This window comes from Notolabrus celidotus, chromosome 3 (assembly GCF_009762535.1).
Source record: "Notolabrus celidotus isolate fNotCel1 chromosome 3, fNotCel1.pri, whole genome shotgun sequence".
Classification (NCBI taxonomy): Eukaryota; Metazoa; Chordata; class Actinopteri; order Labriformes; family Labridae; genus Notolabrus; species Notolabrus celidotus.
The window spans coordinates 11442665-11463653 of record NC_048274.1 but is presented as its reverse complement, the minus strand read 5'-3'; the positions used below and the strand labels follow the sequence as shown (position 1 = coordinate 11463653).

Sequence of the window (20989 nt, the reverse complement as noted above, 5' to 3'; positions counted from 1 at the left end):
CACTTATCCATGATAAATAAAAATAATCCACTAGATCTTCAAATCTGCAGACGTGGGGAGTAAAACCGACCTTTGTGTTTATTAAGACAGCCTACAACTAGCATGCCTCCCTCCTAAGCTCCTTGTTACCACACATTTGTGCAGGTAATGAAAAACGGAGGGGGGACTCAGTATTACTTTATACAGTCTATGGGCTGAACAAGCTCCGAGCTCTGACTCCGTGACAGACCGGAAATTGTTGTTACGTAACAAAAACACGGAAGTCTGAAACGGCTCGTTTCACACACATTTACAGAAAGGTGGAGAAATCAAAACAGGGGCAGAATGGATTTTTTTCATTTTCGGGGGCTTTGTAGAAATGCCAGGGACACATATTTCAGGTAAAGAACCATTAAAAAGTCAATTTTGCATGATATGTCACCTTTAACAATAAACTGTCCTCATTCAGCTCTCCTTCTCTGAGCTCTGCGGGTCACACACCTTTAAAAAAAACTTGGCAAATGTCACAACTTTGAACCCTGCTGCTATCATCACCACCACTCTTTTCCGCAGATTGATTAGATCATGTGATCAGTTTGCCTCTGGCATTGCTCATGTTAGTGGAAGTTAATAACTGTTGTCGAGGGATTTTGACCAATCAGCATCTTACACAGCCGGAAGATCAGTAAGAATGTGTAGGAGAGTAACCGAGTAAAACTTCAACTGAATCTTTACAGACAAATTTGTAGCACTCGTAAGCTTACTTTCTCATTTCAGAAAACAGTTCATTTCTATTATATCCCAAATATGGTCACAGGAAGTGTCTGGTCTGGTTCAGAACCTGGTCTGGTTCTATGAGCTCATTGTACTGTCACCTTTTATGCTTCTCCACAGAACAGAGCAGATGTTTGTTTGCCAGTTTACTGTAACAGTTAGAAATGCATGAATCTGAAAATGTGGGTGGAATATTCATAACACATCCACATTAGGGACACCACACCCAGCACAGCTTCATGGACCACTGCAAATGGGAGACTCAATTAAAAGGGCATTCCACCTATTTTACATGTCAAAGTCAATTACTCATCACGGAGAGCACCGAACGGCCTGTGAGAAAAGTTTTGTTTTGTTTCTGTGGTTTTGGAAGGGCTTTGTGTGTGTGTGGAAAAATTGCTCTAATGATCTCTGGGATATTTTAGCTCGGGCATGGAAACTACAAGTTTTTAGAAATAACAACAAAACCCTGTATTATGTGATATCATTGAAAGGCATTTCTTTAACAAGTAAGAGAGGATCAAATGAAAACTATAACATTGAAAGAAGAAATTAACATTTTTACAACTTTCCCAACTTTGCCAACTTAATTTAAGTGCAGTACTAAGTTTTTATTCTGCTCCATCGAGACCACAATATTGTTGTTTGCCAGTCACCACAGGGAAACTAGAGGCCTTTGAATGTGACTTTTCATTCAATTACAATTTCATTTCTTAAAGAGCACCATTGGGTCATCACTCATTCTCAAACAAGCAAAATAAAAAAAAAGTGAAGACACAAAAGCTATCAAAGAAATGTTCAACACATTCAGATATGCTTAACAACATGCAAGGAAGCCTTCTGGCATGACAGCTTCCTCTCCACAATCTCAAGTCTCATAGCAGTGCTGCAGTATCACACAGTGAGTGACTGGACCGAGACGTCCATGTGAGATATCCTGCATAACTTTCAGGGATGCATCACATTCCTTTAGAAAAGCAGTGAAATGGGTTGTTTCACTTTGTATGCACACCATCCTTACATTCCAACAGTACCCAAAACTCGGAGTGGAGTTTTCAAACACATTGTGTACTGAAAGGATCATCGGGTCAATACTTTGGATCTGTTTTGACACAGGAAATGGAGAGGTGTTATAGGTCGTACTTCGTCAGGTGACCGCCCTCCTTTCCAAAACACAACCCAGATTTCTAATCAATGTATCGTGGTGTTACACATACAAAACAATTAGCTTTATATGCGCAAATATAAATGGAATAGCTAGCTTAATGAAACAGACAACTTTAAAACAGTGCTAACATACTTTTACCTTGACACTGGTTGAACCACTATATTAGGAATAACTGTTAAAGTAACTAACATTTTTTTTTTGTAGACTGTTAATAAAGTAAGTGGACCAGATACCATAATGTCACACAGAAAACCTGGACTTCAGCATTTTTGCAGTCGCCATCTTGTTACTTGGAACCAGAAGTGACTATATTTGGACATGAGAGTGGATACAGATTTTGGTGTATCCATCCAGATTGACAGGTTACATCAAGTTTGAAGCAACCCACCAATCAGAGGAAATCATAGACTGTTATATTGTCAATTTTTTTTATCTAAATGGGACCATAAATTACAAAATAATCATACCAGAAGACTCTACTGTCTTCCCTCAAAGTGATTTAATGTGGCTTCATTTAGCTGGTCTGCAGGAAATTAGCCTACCTGTATGAGCTTGTGGCTGTGTTTCCTGTGCCATTATGAATTAACCTACTGCGACTGATGCTTTTGATAACTAACTGTTCACTAACCCTAAACTTAGGAGTCATCTGGTAAAAGAAAGGCAGAAAACTCATTACATTTTCTATTTTCCAGGTATTATTCAAGTTCAGCTACTGTTTTTGTCGATATGTTTTACTATAATGGGTAAAATTTACTATTTTTGGATAACTTTAGAAAAAAAAAACATTCTCGAAGACATCTCACAACCCCCCATTTGTGTCTCGTGACCCACACTTTGGGAACCCCTGATTTAGACCATGAGCTTAACAGGAAAATGTTTCATAGGTCTTCATTTCATAAACAGCTGCCCCCTGCTGGCCATGAAGTGCACTGAGAACAAGAGGCTATGTCCATTTCTCATATGCGACAGCGTTCAGGCAACTCTAATGCAGCTGCCTATACCAGCTCTATATTGGAAGCGCATTTCAAAGCGTCAAGCAGCAAAACACTGTGTGCAAAGTACAGCTGTTCTTTGACATGTCTAAGTATTTCTGATCTCTTCATATATAATACAGCGATCAATAAATAAACAGGAGTAAACATGGAAAAAAAGAGTTCAGTCAAATAAACGGAATAAAAGGGTAAGGTAATGACAGAAACATATGAATACGTTAAAGGTAAAACAAATAAATAAAACAATAACAGCTATAGCAAGAAGTAGCATCAGGTGTGACGTAAGCTCTCTGCATCTTAACGCACATCGCTGTCTTCAAAAGGGAAACACGGTCACAAGCTGAATGCAGAGATTTCTAATTAAGAAAGATGCCAGACATCACTTGTTAATTCCACCATTTGTTAGATTATAAATACATAAAACACATCTTGTTTTAAAAAAGGATAACTTCTGTAGTGCGCAGGCATTTAAAAAACATGTTAATTCCATCATAAGGAGACAGAAGAAAGCAAAGCGGAGAACAGAGGAAAGACAGGGAAAGGGGGAGGCAGATGTTGGAGGCAGCAGGAGAGCAAGATTGCAGTTCACAGGAGGAAGATGGAGGAGAGATGAAAAGGATAAAGTGGCATTTACTTTGTTGGGGCCCACCTTCAGATCTAGATACTCCAGGTCCTTCTTCAGTTGTATGTAAGTATCATCAGCCTTGAAATGAGCAGTGGAGAGACAAATCATTTGAAATGAAGCTGCAAAGGATAATGGGTGACCAGATGACGCACCGGCTTTGATACATATTTTTGATTAACTTGCAATGGCAGTTTAGTTATCCTCTTTTTCTCATGATTAGTGAAGCCGAACTATAATAAAGCAATTGTTTAAGTTTGTAACTCCACAAATCTCTCAAGTTTGACCTCAAACACAACTGACATCATGGGTCTTGTGTCTCTCATGTGGTCAAACTGAGCGTTCATAGGATGGAGGATGGCCAGAGGATGGTTGGATGTTACAAACTAGATGGAGTTGTCATCACTGAGCACTGTTGCAGCAACACTGTGTTCTGACAGTCTCATAGAAATACGCTGTTGGTGAGCAAGTTCAAAGGAAGACTGTTGCTGCTTCAGAACGATAACACCAAGAGGAATAGACTTAATGGAGCCCAAAACGACGAAGATACACAAGTGTTGTATTCATCACATGTTGTTTTGAGGCTGTGCAATATCACACATTAATCACACAGAGTTAAGTATAAAATGCAAGCACAGTCTACAAGCAACATGCTGCAGAAATGGTCTTAAAAATAGAAGAAACCGGCTCCTGGTTTCAGTTCTTAAATGTTTTTAACGAGTTGAATGAGCGACACTGACGGTGAGAGGCACTAATGTTCCGCTTAAAGGCGATCTGGACGGTCTGATGTACAACACAGCCCATGCCAAAAGGATTGAGTAAACAAGACAACCAAGCAATACTGACAGATGGCTCGCTATTATGAATGACAGGGAGATAATGTAAGGAGTTGGCTGGGGAGAGAGGGACCACAATGCACTGGCAGGGGTTGCAGAGTGCCGCAGAGGCAGAGGAGGTTAGGGAGGTACGAGGGCCCCTGACCTGCATGCTGGGACCTAGAAGGCCGTTGTGCTGGTGGTGCTGCAGGTGAGCGAACGCATCGCTGGGGCTATGCACACCAGCCATCTTGGCCTGGTGCCTCCGAAGCTGAATGAGGAGCAGAGTCAGCTCCTCTGGCTGCAGCCAAGCCCCGAGGTTTAAGGGCGGGAAGCGCAGAGGGATGAGAGAAAATACTTGAGAACCATATGGGCAGTACAATAGGTGAGAAAGCCATTTAGATGAAAGGCCAGAGTGCTTTGTCTTAATGCATGTCCATGTTATAGCTTTAAATGTGAAAGCTAGAGCTGCACAATGAAAACTGTTACGAGTTAAAGGGCTACGGGGTCGTTAGAAGAGAGGACACTTTTAAAATGTATACAACGAAAATGTAGCTTTTTTTTTGCAGGGTCAGGGGGTCGATTCACATCAGTTTGCTTCTTCAGGTCTAGATTTTTGTCTATTTAAACTCTCACATATACACACATTTAACAAATCAAAATTCTACATATGCATTGACTAGTCGAAGACATAAAATTAAAACAAATGATGTAGAGAATAATAGAAAAAGTCATAAAACAGCAACATACCGTCTTTCCATGCAGGCTGGGTGCACTGACAGTGTGTGTGATGTAGCCCATGGCTGGCATGGACCTTCTCTCTATTTGTGAAGTCTGCAGGGAAACAAATTCAACTTGTTATCACAGCTCTGATAGAGTCCAATCAAACAGAATGTCTAATTCAGTCAGTATCCTTCAATAGAGAGACCACTTTATCACACTGAATCAAAGTTAAAACATTGCCTCCAAGTCTGCAAACAAATTTGACTACACGGCAGATTTATTTTTTCATCTATCCTTCTTCTCCCTTTCATCGCTCCTTCTCTCGTTCGAAACAAGGTGTGCCCCGAGTTTGAGTCGCTACAGGGCTCAGAAGATTTGACGTTTTTGCTTAACACACAGAATTAGTGAAAAAGCAGGCCCACTACAGAACCTTAAAAGGACACAAACAACAAGAGATTTAATTAACTACACATAAATTATACTGAACCTGCTTTCTTAAAATAACATTTGTTTGCTACCAGCAAGAGAAGCACTGTAAGCCATTCCCTCTGAGATTCCCATGCCACTATTTTTTTGCTGTATAATAGGTTTTTTATTTAAATGCGAGATCAGAAGAAAGAGACCACTGCTGATGTTTGAGATAGAGTGGAGATGTTTATAGGGTGCTGAGGAGCCCTGGGCAAATTGGATTAGCTGCTAATAAAACATACTTCTTAATGATATTCCACAGAGGTACACACATCGCTATTACTTAAGCGCACTCCAGTCAAAGGGAGCCTCAAACATGCTGGGTGCACCGAAACTAAGTTCAATTCAGACTTACTTTAGTTCCCATAAACAACTCTCTTGAACAAAGTCACTGCGGCTGCCTTTGTCGGATATATTTCTTCTTTAAAGGACTTTCTATAATTGCGTGTCTCTCTGTTCAACGATTGTAATTAGTATCTTCTCAGTGGGGTGACTGATGGAGGAAACAGAGCATCAGCAACACTTTGTTAACTTGTGCAAGGCCTAATGGTTGGTTACGAGGACTGTGTGTGCTGGCGAGTGTGGTGCTGGTTTGGAGGAAGACTTTTTCACATGTGGAGGGTGTGGTTGGCAGACAGCGCAGGGTGTGGATGTCAGAACGGCCTCTAGCTCCGTCTCCTGTGGCAGTGGTGGTGTTGTCTGAACGCTGGAGAGGCAAGCTTTAGCTCACACATGGTGTCACCACCTGTGGAACGGGCCTGGGTGTGGACTGTGTGAATCTGCGAGTGATTCACATGACTATAAAAATGTGTTTGTGTACGCTGAGAAGTTGGAGCCTTCTCATGCTGCTCATGCTTGTCTTCCCATGGTGTCCTTTTGAGCTAACAACATCCCACATGTTGACAGATAGATAGATAGATAGATACCTCACATCGATGTGTATGGGACCTTTGTCATTTGGATCACTACATGAGAAACATCAAGTTTTACTTTAGTCCCACGGAAATAAGGGTGGGACTTTCATTCATCACTTCTCTCTACTCTCGTTTCCTGCGCAGGTTAACCTTCAAAGTAGACATTTAGAAAGGCAGGGTACACCCTGGAGTCTAGATTACTGAGGTGGGACTTTAAATTAATACATGTACTGTTTCATTGTTCAGTTAAATAAACAAGAAGATCACCAGTTTAGCTCAATGCCGCATGTATAGAGACTGCAGTCATCATCGCACTGATTGCAGGATCAATACCCTGTCCTGGCATGATTTGGTGCATGCCATTCCCCCTCTCTCTATCCCCACATTTCCTGTCTGTCAGGCCTCTGTTCACCGCCTTCAGTTGGCTCAAAATGCAGCTGTCTGATTCATAACTGTTAAAGCTCTGCATGATCAGGCTCCCTCAGTATATCATCGACCTTGTATGATTCTGCACGCCCTCTCAGATCAGCTGATATGGGTTTTCTGGTTGTTCCCAGAGCCTGATTGGGCTTTCAGGCTTTTTCAGTCCAGGGTCCTAAACTCTGGAATGACCCTACCTGCTGAAATCTGACGTGCTACATCTGTCTCTAATTTTAAATCACTTCTTAAAACATTATTTTTAAAAAATACTTTCATAACGCTGTAAATCTTTGAATTTCTTGTTTTTTTTGGAAGCACTTTGTAACTTTGTTTTAGAAAGGTGCTATATAAATAAAGGTTATTATGATTATAAATATGATTATGATAATGATTATGATTATCACAAATATCATTACCATTATTATTACTCATATAATGACTAATTAATAATAATAATAATAATAATAATAACAATTATTATTATTATTATTATTATTATTAATTAGTCATTATATGAGTCAGACAGCAGTGAGATATAAAATTAGAAAAAAATATAGTTTTATTTTATTTTATTTAACCTTTATTTAACCAGGTAAGTAATTATGAACAAATTCTTATTTACAGTGACAACCTGGCAAAAGGCCCAGTCTTCATGTAAACCAAATTATTAACTCATCATCTTGTCTATTGAATGTCAGAAATCAGTGATAAATGTATTTTTCTGAATTCCTGGAGACATTTGCGGTATTCAAATTGCTTGTTTTATTCAACACAAATTCCAAATAAGTTTTTTTGCTTTAAATAAAAAAAAAAAAATAAAAGCATGAAATCATAAAAAAAGAATAATTGATATTTCTGGTGTTTTGGACTGTTGCTGCCTTACAGCCCTGAGTGTATCTCCTACCTGAGAGAGCTGGGCACATATATGGCCAGGGGAGCTGGATCTTGTGCTGTCCCCAGCTAACAGTTCATCCAGCGGCCTGACGGTGCGTCTGTCTGAGGGAGTGTGTGGCCTGCGAGGGGACAGAGGTTTGAAGGACTGGAGCGACGGTGGGACTTCACACGGGGACGGGGGCACAGAGAGGGAACGTGGCATCTCCAGGGTCACTCTAAAAGATGAAGCGTCTGTGAAGTTAGGACCCGTGTAGATAGGAGCGGTGGGGCTGCCGTGACGGAACTGCTGCCGCTGCTGCCACTCGTACAGCTGCCACACCATCCCCTCCTTGGTGGCCATTCGCTCGTCGGTGGACATGCGGAAGTGGCTGAGCCGGTCATGGGCATACTTGTAGTCGCTGGGCAGGTTGCATGTGGCAGGAGGAGAGCTGCTGCCAGACGGGAGACGGGGAGACTTTGGCAATGAATGATAGGTGGCATCCACTGTGCTGGCTTTGGGCTTTAAGGGAGGGGTCCGTCGAGGGAAGTTGTACTCAGCAGACTGAGCACTGAGAGAAACATAAAGGAGAAATGTATTTTATTTGGAAGAATTTGATATAATGTGTCTATAATCTTTTCTCTGCATAAAACTAAATCAAACAGAACCATAGAGGAATATAAGAGTACTCATATGAGCCACAAGAGGGAGCCATTCACTTATAGGTTCATTTAATCAGCTATAGTGCTGTTGGCTGATTCATATTGATTGTGTTTAATCAAACTCACCTCTTGGGTGGGTCCGCTTTCTGTACTTTGACCCAATGCTCCACCTGAGCCAGCGTATTCTTCCTCTGCACGTGTTTCTCAGAGTCTTTCCGTGCCACAAAGCCCCTCTGATAGACCAGGTTTCCATTCTGTTCAGGGGGCAGAGCCACCTGGATCACAGTTTGCTGTCCATTGTTGTGTGCTGCACTGTCAAGCGAGTCTGGAGAGAGTCTCTCGGTGGCTGAATGGCTGGGCCTCGCCTGAATCTCTAATCCGTACCTCAGCTCGTCTCCATGAGACGGATGGACGCCGTTATCTCGAGGTTCCTCTCTGTCTGTCCTTCGATGGCCTTCTGACTGAGATGAGTGCTGGTTGATGTGGACATGGTTGGTTTGTGGGACGGCAAGCTGCACAGCCTTCTTTGGCTTCTCCACCTCTCTGTGAGAAAGTGAGACAGGATGCTGCATCATCATCATCTTCATCAGAGCTAATTCTACCTCTCAAAAATATTATTTTCATCCTCAATGGCCTGATAGAATAAAATTAAGAGTTTAAGTACCCTTCTTTTAAATTATGACCCATGCCTACACTTGTACAGCTCTTTAAATGTCATACAATTCCCCCTCTTCTTTGTATATTATGATAAAGTGTAGCAATTTTCAAACAGGAGATCACACACCATGAAGCAGCTGATAAAAAAAACACATGATTTAGGTAACTCAAATTAACCTTAAATGTCCCTCCTTGAAGGATTATTACAGATTCAGATTCAAAACCGAGTTTCTCTCAGAGAAAATTGTGGGACCTTCAGGAGTTATTTAATACCTTTCCATCATTCATTTTCATTGTTAAATCATTTTCAATCAAGAGAAAGAGTGGAGTAGAGCCTGTGAAGAATGAATCACCTAAGAACAAAATGACATACGCTTTGTCTTCATCAAACAGCTCGGGGTATTGGGCCGCTCTGCACAGCGTGTTCAAATGATAAGACCTGAAATTCATTTGGTTTCATATTTTAATTCATGTATTCTTTTCCACTTGAAGGAGTTAGACATCATTCAAAGAGTCTAATTTTCAAGCACTCATTGATATTTTCACAGACTGTACATATTGAGATGTGGCTTGTTTCTGTGAACACTTAGAGGTAAGATATCAGGGTAAGAAACAGGTTTGCTGTAGCTGATTGGAGCACTTGACCTTCTGTTAGAAATGATTTAAGTCAATCGCTTACACTGAACTCCTAAGTGGTAATATATTATTATTACTTCATTGGTGTATTTCATATATGTTCATTTCAAGGAATGATGGATACTACTGACTTACTTCAGCCCCTAGGTGGCATAATAGCACAAACCATTCAAACTCTGCTGCCAATTCAGCTTATCTAACATCGCTAAATGCAGTTTGTAATTTTCAATGTACAGTTACAGTAGTCTCAGACTGTTTTTGACAGCATCTGTGAATATCTTTTTAAATGAGTTCACTTTTTTTTTTACATTTTAATAAAGGATACACTCTCTTCTGTGAGGTCTGTGCTCAGCTAGCAATGGACTGCAATGAGCTTCATGCATGCAACACCCAGATGTATTTTACACACAAACACACACAAACTGCAGACATCTCAGTGCCCCTGAACAGACGGGCAGGGCTGGACCTGCTGTGGGAGACGGCAAGAAGAAGGAGAGTCCTAATACTGGAGTCAAACCTGCAGTCTGCAGTCCAGCACTGTAGCTGATATATCTGTACATGTAGTGCACGTATGAACACTGACACCCAGGTTTCTTTCATGATATTGTCTGAAGACATATCAAGTGCACAGAGACTGCTGTTTTATGGAAGGCCAGATGTTAGTACTATCAGAAATCCAGCCAATGAGAGAGCTGAATATTACACAGTAGAGTGAGACCAACCTCTTTATAGTGTGACTCTGCTGCATCAGCGCAGCCTGGTTCATGGCCCGGATCCAGCCATTCATGTCTTCCTGTGTGTCCGCACTGAAGTAATATGTCCGCATCCCGCAGTGTTCTGCCTGTGAGCCAATCACAGAGTTCTTATTGTAAATGTAGGAGCGCATTCCAGTATGGCTCGCCTATCAGAGGGAGAGAGAGAGATAAAAAAAAAAAAGGGCAAGACACAGGACAGATTAAAACACGTATTTCAGAAGACAGGAAAAAAGCTGCCAAAGAGGCTGATGGATGGAAACTTTGCTTTGTTGTGTATAGAGAGTGACAGCTGTCAGCTCAGTGGGGACAAAGTTTACAGCAGTGCTGAAACAGAAAGAGAGAGGGAGAGTTCTGCAGCAGAAACGATGTGAACATTGTGCTGTTTTAGGAAATCAAGAAATGCAAAATACAGGTTATGTTTTTAAATTGCTTTCAAGGAAAGCTGCAGAAAAACACATCTCTTTAGCAGTTAGAGATTAAAGAGCAACTGCAGCAAACAACAATAACGAAGCAACAAATAGGCAATTATTATGTCTCCAAATTGGTCAGGAAAACATGATTCTGATGCAGATATCCAGGGAAAACAGATGATTTTTTAAGTTTCATAGACTTTTAATCTTTTATTTTGTGTTGCTATTGCCTCTATATTTTCCCTTTTAGAAATGTGCTGCAATGATCTATTCAACACATCTTTAAAAAGTGTAAGACTCTACATATCTATGATTGATTTTTTTGTGCAAAAAGATGTTTATTTTATATCATTCTTAACTTCTCTATCAGAATAAATCATAAAAAGCTTCTTAAACCATGCAGCCAGGACTCAAGACTGAACTGCATATTAAAAATCCAAGGAAAAGTAATAGGGGGAGTACAGCACCACTGCATACTGCATAAACAGGAAAAATCTATGAAAATATATACAGAAAATAACATCGAAGGGTTCTCCTTCATTTGAAAATATCTGCAATGACAGCGATGTAAAACACAGAATAGAAGTGCAGTTTGGTTTAGAGGAAGACGGGGAAAGCTACACCCTCTTTCTGAGTGAAAAAATAACTTCTAAAGGTTTTAACTAGCTTACCAACTTGGAAATATATGACTCACAATGTTACCAGGAGAGCCTTCAGGCTAATCATTAACACGACTGATAAAGTCTGCAGGCTGCAAGGAAGGTGAAAGAATCATACCAAATGCCTAATCTTAAATTGAAAACCAAACACTGCAGAGTTAATCCAACAACAGACCTGCTAAAAAGAGAAGTAGGGAGTAAAACAGTTTATATGAACAATAGATGTGTGTTGAGGGAGTATTGCTGATAGCAGCAAACATTCACAACAATGCAATGAAATCAAAGAAGAGCATGAGTGTGGCTTCATCTCTCCAATGATGATGAAGTGATGTGTAGCTTGACAAAAACAAATACCAGAGCGGCTGAGCAGATAAGTATGATCCAATGAGTTACTTTGAGAACATGCTCCACTCATTGACCGTCATTTAACCCTCCTGTTACCCTCAAATTTACTAACATATTTTATCCTTGGGGTCAGTTTGACCCCAGCAATTTAAACCTCCAGAAACTGATTGTTACCCTGGTTTATGTGTCAGGTACTTCATGTTTCTTTGTTGTCTACCTAAATATATTTCAAGCATAAACACAATTTAAAGCATTTAGAAGGACTTTATTTGTGAAACAGAACATCAAACTGCTGCAAGTTTGTCATGCTCTCATGGGCCCTGCCTTGTTTCTATGTTATCAAAACGTATGACACAGGACACATCATTGAATGTCTCTAGAGACATGGTGGCTGGAAATGTTATATCTCAATCTAAAGGTTGGCGGTTCGCTCCCAGCTCCTGCAGTCACATGCGGAAGTGTCCTTGATAGTGACATCAATGTCATCCAAAACAACCAAAACAAATGTGTGTAAAATGTTGATATTTCTGATGTTATATACAGCTCCTTGGGGTCAAATTGACCCCAAGGAACAGAGACGCGTACATTTTTTTTACTGAAATTGGAACATATCATCATTTAAATTTTACGTTTTCATAGTTGTCCCCATTAAATTAGGAAAAGTCATGAAATATGAAGCCAAAAAAATGATGTTTGTCATTAATTTAGAGATGTTAAACATTGAATGGGGTCCAATTGACCCCAAGGATAATAGGAGGGTTAAAGTTAGCCAGTGGCTTTAAATCATCTGGATGTTACTCAAATGTTTCCTCTGTCTCATTGTGTTAGAAATGAAACTCTCAAGTTTCAGGGAGATTCACTTTGATTTGTATAAAAACACATTGAGTGCGTTGTTATGTTCTAAAAGATTTGTAGGATGATAAACAGAGAATCCAGCTCTGTGCTGAATGTGACATTTTTCTGAGTTTCATTTCAAATCCAATGAGCTGAAAAGCAGTGACCAAAAACATCTGTGTCACAATCCAAAAATGTAGTTCTTCATTTAAAGCTATCCTCTACCCTACATGCTCTGGCATTGTCCGATGACGGCTGTAGTCATGTCTGCACTGATACGACTTTGATGCACATTCCTCAAAATGTGCATTCAGCATCTACTGACATGATATGAAACAAAATGAGCTGGGTATGGCGTTCCACTGATGAGGCCAGAGTGAAATCAAATACCTATTCATGCAAGACAGGAAGCCTGTGTGATTCAGGACGGTTGCTCGCAGAGAACAGTACTCACTCCGCCCGCGCACACACACCGGGGTCACAATGGGAGGCAATTTGACCAACAGGGAATGAGAGAAACACAGTGAGATGAGCAAAAAAGGAGAAAAGAAAACAACAGGAAGTTACAGCTGATCAGTGCCGACTCAGTCAGAAAGAGCAGGGATGGCTCCAGCTGTGGATGTGTGGCAGTCATAACAGAAGCACCGATGAGTAACACAGGCAGCAGCAAAATAATGTGTAGTGATACTCACCTATTAGAAACACTGTTATCATTGAGGACATGAGGGTATAGCTCAAGAAATTGTTTCAGAGTAGTTCTCTACTGACTTACAGAGTATGATTACTTGAATTACTCCATTCAACTGGTAATCAAAGTGGTTTAAAGAACAATGTTAGCGTCACCATCTCCAGCCTGTAACTTCAACACGTTATCTCAAAGTGAAGTTTGTCATTCATCTTACATATCAGCAGCTCAAACAGTCTGAAACATCCCATTGTTCAACAACACCTGACATCTACTAAGCTGTTGTCATGCTTGCTTAGCAGTAACTGCAAATTTCCAAAGCACCTCAGACACGTAATGAAACCTGCTCTTTGATGCATGATGGCTCAGGGAGAGCTGAGGGGAATAGGGATCTCTTTAAATACAGGGTGGTACAGCAGCAGCAGAGCGCAGGCTGGTTTCACCTCACCTTACATTTACTCCCCAGCAAGTGGTGGGAGGAGACGCTGAATAGGCTGAATGCATAATTAATATTCCCAGCAGCACAATTATAATACAAATCCTTTGTATGTAATATGATCTTCAAAACCCAGGAGATCTGCACGGTTCATACTCACGAAGACATGCACTCAACACACACACACACGCGTACAAACAGAATCCAAGAACAAAAGCCAGTGTACAAAGGAGCTGAAAGGATTGCAACAGAATGCCCTGAAGCTGCAGTGCTGCATCAAACATTCAGGCACTATTGTTCTTTGCAACAAGCTCTGTGTTTCCACAAAGGAGGAGCTGGGTAATGTTCACACTCTTGCTGTAACCCTCCCTAAAAAAAACATCCCATTGCTGTCCTCTGGCAGATTTCAGAGAAGAAGAAGAGAAAAGATCTTGCCACATGTGAGGAAAAGTTCTGTCGCATGCTTTCAAATAAAAACGACACTATTACCACATGCTGGCTGCCTCTCTCAGGTTCTGTTTGACAAGACAGTTCTGTGCCATTCAGATTTCTGTGAAGGAACAAGCCTCCTGCACTTTGTACTATGTACTCTGTACTGAGGACTGCTCTGCTGCAGCCTCTTTAGCAAACTAGCTGGGCTCCCAAACACTGTGGAAAAAATCCCTCTGCATCAGCGCACAATACATGAATAAAACCCGACCATGTACAGGTTGGCCTAACCTGAAATACATATGCTAATATGCGGATTATCTCTGCCCAGACTATAAAATTGTTCTGCAGCCATCTGCTGGGTTTGGGTATGAAAAGGTCAGGGACCACAATTTTTAAACTGTACTAAAAATTATTCATTGAATGCAATAGCTGGGTCAGGGAAAATATTTCCTACACAAAGGGGGAGACATTTCTGAGCAGCAGTGCAAAACAAGTTTCTTTTTTTATTTATCCCTGCATTACTCTGAGAGTGTATTTATAAAACTTTTCTGTGTTCATTTATCGAGGAAGAGATAATGTATGGTTTCCAGGTAGTTATGGGAAATAGAATCCCGACAGGGTGAGACAAGACCCGACGCAAATGATTTCTGTGTTACAGTTTTTAAAAAATAGTCCCAGTGATTCCATGGCAGTTAGCGATCTATGGCGATGGATTCTTATCTCTCTGTTGCGGTCAATTTTTTTAGTATGATATCATTCAGATCTCCTTCTTCTCTTCTCTGAGCACCTTTAAAAATGAACAAGGAAAATCAACTTTCAGCTGCTTGTCAGCTCATGTCCTTAGTCTGAAAATCCGGCCCGACCAAATATTTAATTGAATACCCCTGGTCTATGGTATCAACAAGGAGAAGCAAAATGCGCCAGAGCTCTTTTCCGCGGATTGATTTGACATGACGTGTGATCAGTTTGTCTCTGGTGTTGCTCATATTAGTGAAAGTGAAAGTCAAGGGGTTTAGACCATAGACTGTATAGAATATGGACATAGTATCCGTGACGTCACCCATCTGTTTCTGAAGCGTTGTTTTGAGGCCAGTCGGCGGCGGCAGCCATATTGCTGCTGTTGAGCGATTGTGACTTAAAGAGGTGGGCTTTGAGCCTCCTAGCCAACAGCTACAGTGTTCCCGCCAGTCAATCAAGTGAACTGTCTGTCTCATTGGAAGACTCGTAATCTCAATATCTTGGAAATTGCCGCGTTAGAAAAAAATTCACCCCCTGTACAGTGTGTGCAGATCGAGAAATGAGCTATCCAGACTACACTCGTCTTTTGTACTAGGCTGTTTTTTTAATGGGTGTGTATGTGGTTTCCGGTTCTTCCGGAGCCAGCCTCAAGCGGATCCTCGATGAACTGCAGTTTTTAGCACTTCCACATTGGACTCATATTTTTAGACCAGAGGTTGCTGCTTGGTTTTGACCAATCAGAATCAAGCATCTTACACAGCTGGAAGATCAGTAAGAGAGCCGGATAATAACATAAAGTAAAGTTCTCATTCACAAGCACATTGGTTCAATAGAATAATCAAAGAAAAGAAATGTTTATGATTTCAAACAGTGAAACAATCTGGCAACCTCTGACCAGGTTACAGAAACATTATGCTGCTCCGCCCCTACAATAAATCTTCGACTGCATAAACAAATTTAAAAAAAAACTGACCCCACATGAGGGGTAAACTACTACATGATGCAGCAAATATTATTTTCACAAACACTCCAAGTAATGAACAAGTTCTGCTGGCTTCACATGTACATGATCATTCCTTTTCTAGATCTGATTCAGTGACACTTCAGTGTTACCTTGAAAGCGTATTTGCGGTTTATGTGGTCATCAGGCTCAACTGGTGCTATGACATAACTTGGCAGAGGGATACTTCCCAGCACCGTCTCCTCTCGGCTGTCTGTGAAGCAAACACACACACACACACAACGCGCAGTCACTCATCTCTGAAATCCAAAACAACAAACACTAATCCTGCCAATAGTTTTTACGATGTTTGCGAGAGGCTGCAGATTCATGAACAGCAGGAACATTAGTCAGGCATAATTCATGGGTGACTCTTGTCTTGTCGAGGACATGTGGCAGCATGTGGCAAGAGGTGGCATGTGGCTTATCTATTATTCAGTGTGATTAATGGAGGAGAGGAGGTAGATGCTCTGGCTACACAAGCCCAGATTACATCCCATAATACAACACTCAAGTTAATAAGGTGGAAGAAGTGGGAGGAAGAGATGGCAGAATATGTCAGACGTCTAATTCTAGGCTGTGATTAATCAAGAAATTTATCTTCCCTTAAAAAAGACAATTACAGGTTTAATATCTGAACAATCGAGAGCGTTTGATCTGTGACAGTGGAAACATGGCCAAGTGAACTCGTGCACTCTCTACACACTCACCTTTGTAGTAAAACAAGCAGAAGTCTGACAAAACAAACCACTTCCTTTTCCACAGTCGCATACCAGAGCTGTCCTGAAGGTAAACGGGGAAACACAACACAGCGTATTTGAAATTCCTACTCGCAGCAACACAGTTTAATTCACAATGTGATTAAAAAAGTGTAGTTTGGGATTGTCTGCAGGAAGCTGTAGGGTGGTTTGGGTGGGGGGGGTTGTAAATACCATTAAAACAGTAATTAAATATCCTTAAATATATCATTTTTCTTGCAGGGTTTGGCACAAAGCTGCAGCCTTCACATTTTACTCTGTAGTATAAGTCTATAACTCTGCTTTCTGTGTTACTAAATCGCTGACTTATGCTTTATATGTGCTCTCATGAGACTCTCAAACCTAGATCAAAAAGGGATTGTAAGGTAAGGGCAGTCCGAGCAGCAGCTTCTATTATATAATTACACCTGTTGTCTCTCATCTGCACTCTCACTTCTGCAAGGACAGTTATTGCTGACTACATAAAACACATATTATGCAACACATCACATCACAGAGTGTCCTGACCAAAATCAGAGCACAATAAGAGCAGAGGACCCAAAACTCACCTGTTTATAGAGCCAGCCTCGCACCACCACGGGGATGTTGAGGTTTCTTTTAATAGAATGATCCCTCTTGCCGAAGCTGTGTACTTTCCCCGGACCTCTGGAGCCCTGCAAAAAGTACAAGGACAGCAAAAGAGTTCAGTTTGCTGAAGGCTTGTAAACCAATGTACCTGGCTTACCCAAGGCAACATACAGTAATCAATATAGAAGTGCACTGTGTATAGCTTTTGGTAGATCTAGTGAAGGGGAGCATGGAGGACCAGGGGGAAATATGATAAGGTTATTTGAATGTGTGGGGAAAACACACAATTAAGAGTTTTGGAGTTGTAGCAAGGCTAAAGAAGTTTGAAGTTTTTATTTGATTATTGTGTCATACATATAATCATAAGCCCAGCCTGCATCGGCTTACAAAACACAATGAATTCAAGCAGTCCATGGTCAGAGCGTACAGCACGTTCATTCATTGCCAAGTAAAGTTTAAACAAAATTAAATTAAATGCACACTACATAAAGAGACTATCTTGTCTTCTTTTCCAAGCTTTAAAATCAGCAAACTTAAACACGTCAAAATTAAACAACCATTCCTGTTTTTGCACATCTGTCCACCACAATATTTCTTTTTTAAGTTATATTTTTGGGGCTTTTACACCTTTATTGACAGTGGAGAGGACAGTGGATAGTGTAGGAAACTGGGAGAGAGTGGGGGAATGACATGCGGGAAAGGAGCCATAGGCTGGATTCGAGCCCGGGCCGCCTGCTACATAGGTGTGCAACTTAACCAGTAGGCCAAGTCTGCACCCCTGTCCACCACAATATTTAAGCTTTTTACAGCAATTTCAAGAAACAATAATTTTCTGAGGTCATCATAGTTTGTACAGTACAAAAGAAAATGGGACTTGGTTTCCACTTCATTCAAATCCCACAACTCACAAAGTCTGTCTACTTCTGGGATGTTTTTAAATCGACCAACCTCATGCCAGAGTAAGAATACCAGATCTTAACTGTGCAACCAAGGATCTTTGGCTTCTAGATGAATGACATTTTACATATGTATATATAGATACTGTATGAGGCAAAGTAATGTTACAGGTTATTAATGACTGTTTATAGATTTATTTAGCATTAGTATAGTTGAGAAATTGTAGGGGTAAAGCATGTAAAAATATAATTGGATTTGGTTGTTTTATATAATATTTTAGTTTCTTTTCTGATGAGAAGACGCTGTCTCTTTAATGTAGGATTGTGTGGCACAGACATTGGGAGGAGTCAGTAGAAGCTAGACTTGTTTGGAGTCACACGGTTTTTCAGCGTGTCTGTGGAATATTGTTTATTATTCTCAGGTCTCCCTTGGATAAGAGATCTTTGATCTCAATGGGACCAACTTGGTTAAATAAAGGTTAAATAAAACTGGAATGGAATCAAGCATTATCTGCTAAAATTTGGGTTTTACAAAGTTGTTTTAGTTTTTTACATCATACAACGGCTCAGGAATTGTTGATTGCTCTGGATGCAACAGGGAGACACGAGTAAGCCAGGACTTCCAGATAGCAATGCAGTTTTGTCAGCTACAGATACGGATATAGTTACATATAGAGCTTTAAAACCCTTGACATTATAATTTATTTTTACAGGTAGTATCCTGATGTATTAAGACTGAGAAACATAACACCAATTTCAACTACTGAGGGAACTTATAAAAGAAAAGAGTAATTTTATACAGTGAATAGCTTTCTATCTACTTCCTTTTTATATTCCTCATAAAAAAGGAAAATCCAGCCAACTGTTCAAGTGGATGTGTGCATGGCATTATAATGAGGCATACTTTTAGTAAAGGTTAGACTTGATATTCTCTTTAGCAATGAAATCTTATCTCTGCTCGAGGGCTTCTCTGCAGAAATACCTCGGGTTGTATTCTTAGTGTAGACATCTGCACACCAAAGTCATGGAAGTTACTCTTTTAAGCAATGAAAATGAAACATACTAGATTGAGTCACTAAAAAACTTAGATTAATCATTGAATCTATTAAATGTCAAAACTGTTTAAAAAATGTCCTTAACAGGTGACAAGAGCCAAAGAGTAAGCTGTTACTGCTGCTTGTTTTGGCAGAACAACAGTTTAAAACTGAGCAATGCTGAGTGGACTATAATATCAGACACTGAAGAGCAGCAAGGTTTGCACTTCAGAGGGTTTTAACCAGCAAGTGTTTGGCATTTTTTTATTTGAAGCTTATGTTAATTATCACAATCATGGTTACATTTTGCAAAGACAAACAAACACGTTTTATTCCCACAACAGAGTAATACTTATATAAACAACTTGTACTACTATCTGTCTCACCACTACCATCTCTCTCTATCCCTCTCTCCAACCCCAACACGGTCTCAGCAGATGTGTGTCTAACATGAGTCTGGTCCTGCTGGAGGTTTCTGCCTGTTAAAGGAAGTTTGTCCTTGCCACTGTAACTTGCCAAATGCTGCAAAGTGCTCTGCTCATGGTGGATTAAGATGAGATCAGACTGAGTCCTGTCTGTAAGATGGGACTGGATCTTATCCTGTCTTAATGTTGGGTCTTTGTTAATAGTAGAACATAGAGTATGGTCCCAACCTGCTCTGTTTGGAAAGAGTCTTCAGATAACATCTGTTGTGATTTGGCGCTTTATAAATAAAGATTGATTGATAAAGAAATTTAACAGCTGTTTAAATTATTGCAGTCAAGACATTTAGCAGCTATGACAAGTAAAAAGAGAGACTTTGTAAATAGTTAAATATCTTTCAGTGTTTTCCAGGTGTCTGAAAGCAATCCAAGATTTCTCGGTCCATCCATTACTGTCTTTGTCCTCTCTGGTGTGTCAACTATTCACTAACCAAACATGGATGCAGCAAAATTTTCCATCATCAGCTGTAACAACAGCCAGTCTCTCACAAAGACCTAAACTGTACACCACACCCCAGTCCAGTCCCACAGGATTTCTTTACGTTTAATTGGAAAAAAAGTCTAAATTTGAGCTCGAGGAGGACATTAATCAGAACGAGACAACGTCTTCAGGAGTAGATTAAACCAATTTATCAACATGAGCCTGTACTGTCAATATGAGAGCTTCTAAAGAAAACTACCACCAAGTCTTTAAACACCTTCAGAGATATACTGTAAAACTTTAGAATACAAGAAGAGAACAGAAACACTGACGCTCACCTTTGGCCCTGAGGTGCCATCCACTGCTGCTGGGGTCACGGCTTTAGAGGAGTCTGTGACCATGCTGGGGGATCTCTGACTTGCCGCTGACTTGGACATACGGGCTTCTAACCTACAAGGGAGAAGGCAGCATAGAAAAGGTTCAGTGATACGGGCAGGAAGAGAAGCTCTGGAGACTGATAGTGTTTGTCTCCTGTGACAAACTACAGACACACCGAGTCCAGCCCTGTCATATCCTTTCACATATAAAGGATATGACTATTTTCTGACACCGCCACGCGACCGGTCACAACCAATGGCTTTGCAGTGGATGTGTTAACAGTGTAAGCTTTGTGTTTCAGACACTTCAGTGACACTTCATCTGACACACACACCCCAAGGCACATCTCATACACACACACACACACACACAGATAACAAGCCAAAACAAACAGAAAAGAACCTAAGCCATGTGTTAAAGCCATATGGAGGAACACACACACACACACACACACACAC

At 40.6% G+C, this 20989-nt stretch overlaps 1 protein-coding gene across 2 annotated transcripts in view; it reads right to left on the bottom strand.

Annotated features, from left to right (window-relative positions):
- The window catches only part of plekha7b (pleckstrin homology domain containing, family A member 7b), a 90985-nt gene that overhangs the window by 15388 nt on the left and 54608 nt on the right, over nucleotides 1–20989 (bottom strand). Inside the window, exons 6-14 of one of the 2 annotated variants that reach the window (XM_034680069.1) lie at nucleotides 20492–20603; nucleotides 17302–17406; nucleotides 16706–16778; nucleotides 16109–16209; nucleotides 10424–10602; nucleotides 8535–8951; nucleotides 7780–8317; nucleotides 5101–5184; nucleotides 3548–3616 (exon numbers count right to left, since the gene is read on the bottom strand). In XM_034680069.1, the coding sequence (XP_034535960.1) occupies nucleotides 3548–3616; nucleotides 5101–5184; nucleotides 7780–8317; nucleotides 8535–8951; nucleotides 10424–10602; nucleotides 16109–16209; nucleotides 16706–16778; nucleotides 17302–17406; nucleotides 20492–20603 (1678 nt within the window). The remainder of the gene's footprint in view (nucleotides 1–3547; nucleotides 3617–5100; nucleotides 5185–7779; nucleotides 8318–8534; nucleotides 8952–10423; nucleotides 10603–16108; nucleotides 16210–16705; nucleotides 16779–17301; nucleotides 17407–20491; nucleotides 20604–20989) is intronic. The other variant, XM_034680071.1, reaches the window with a different exon arrangement.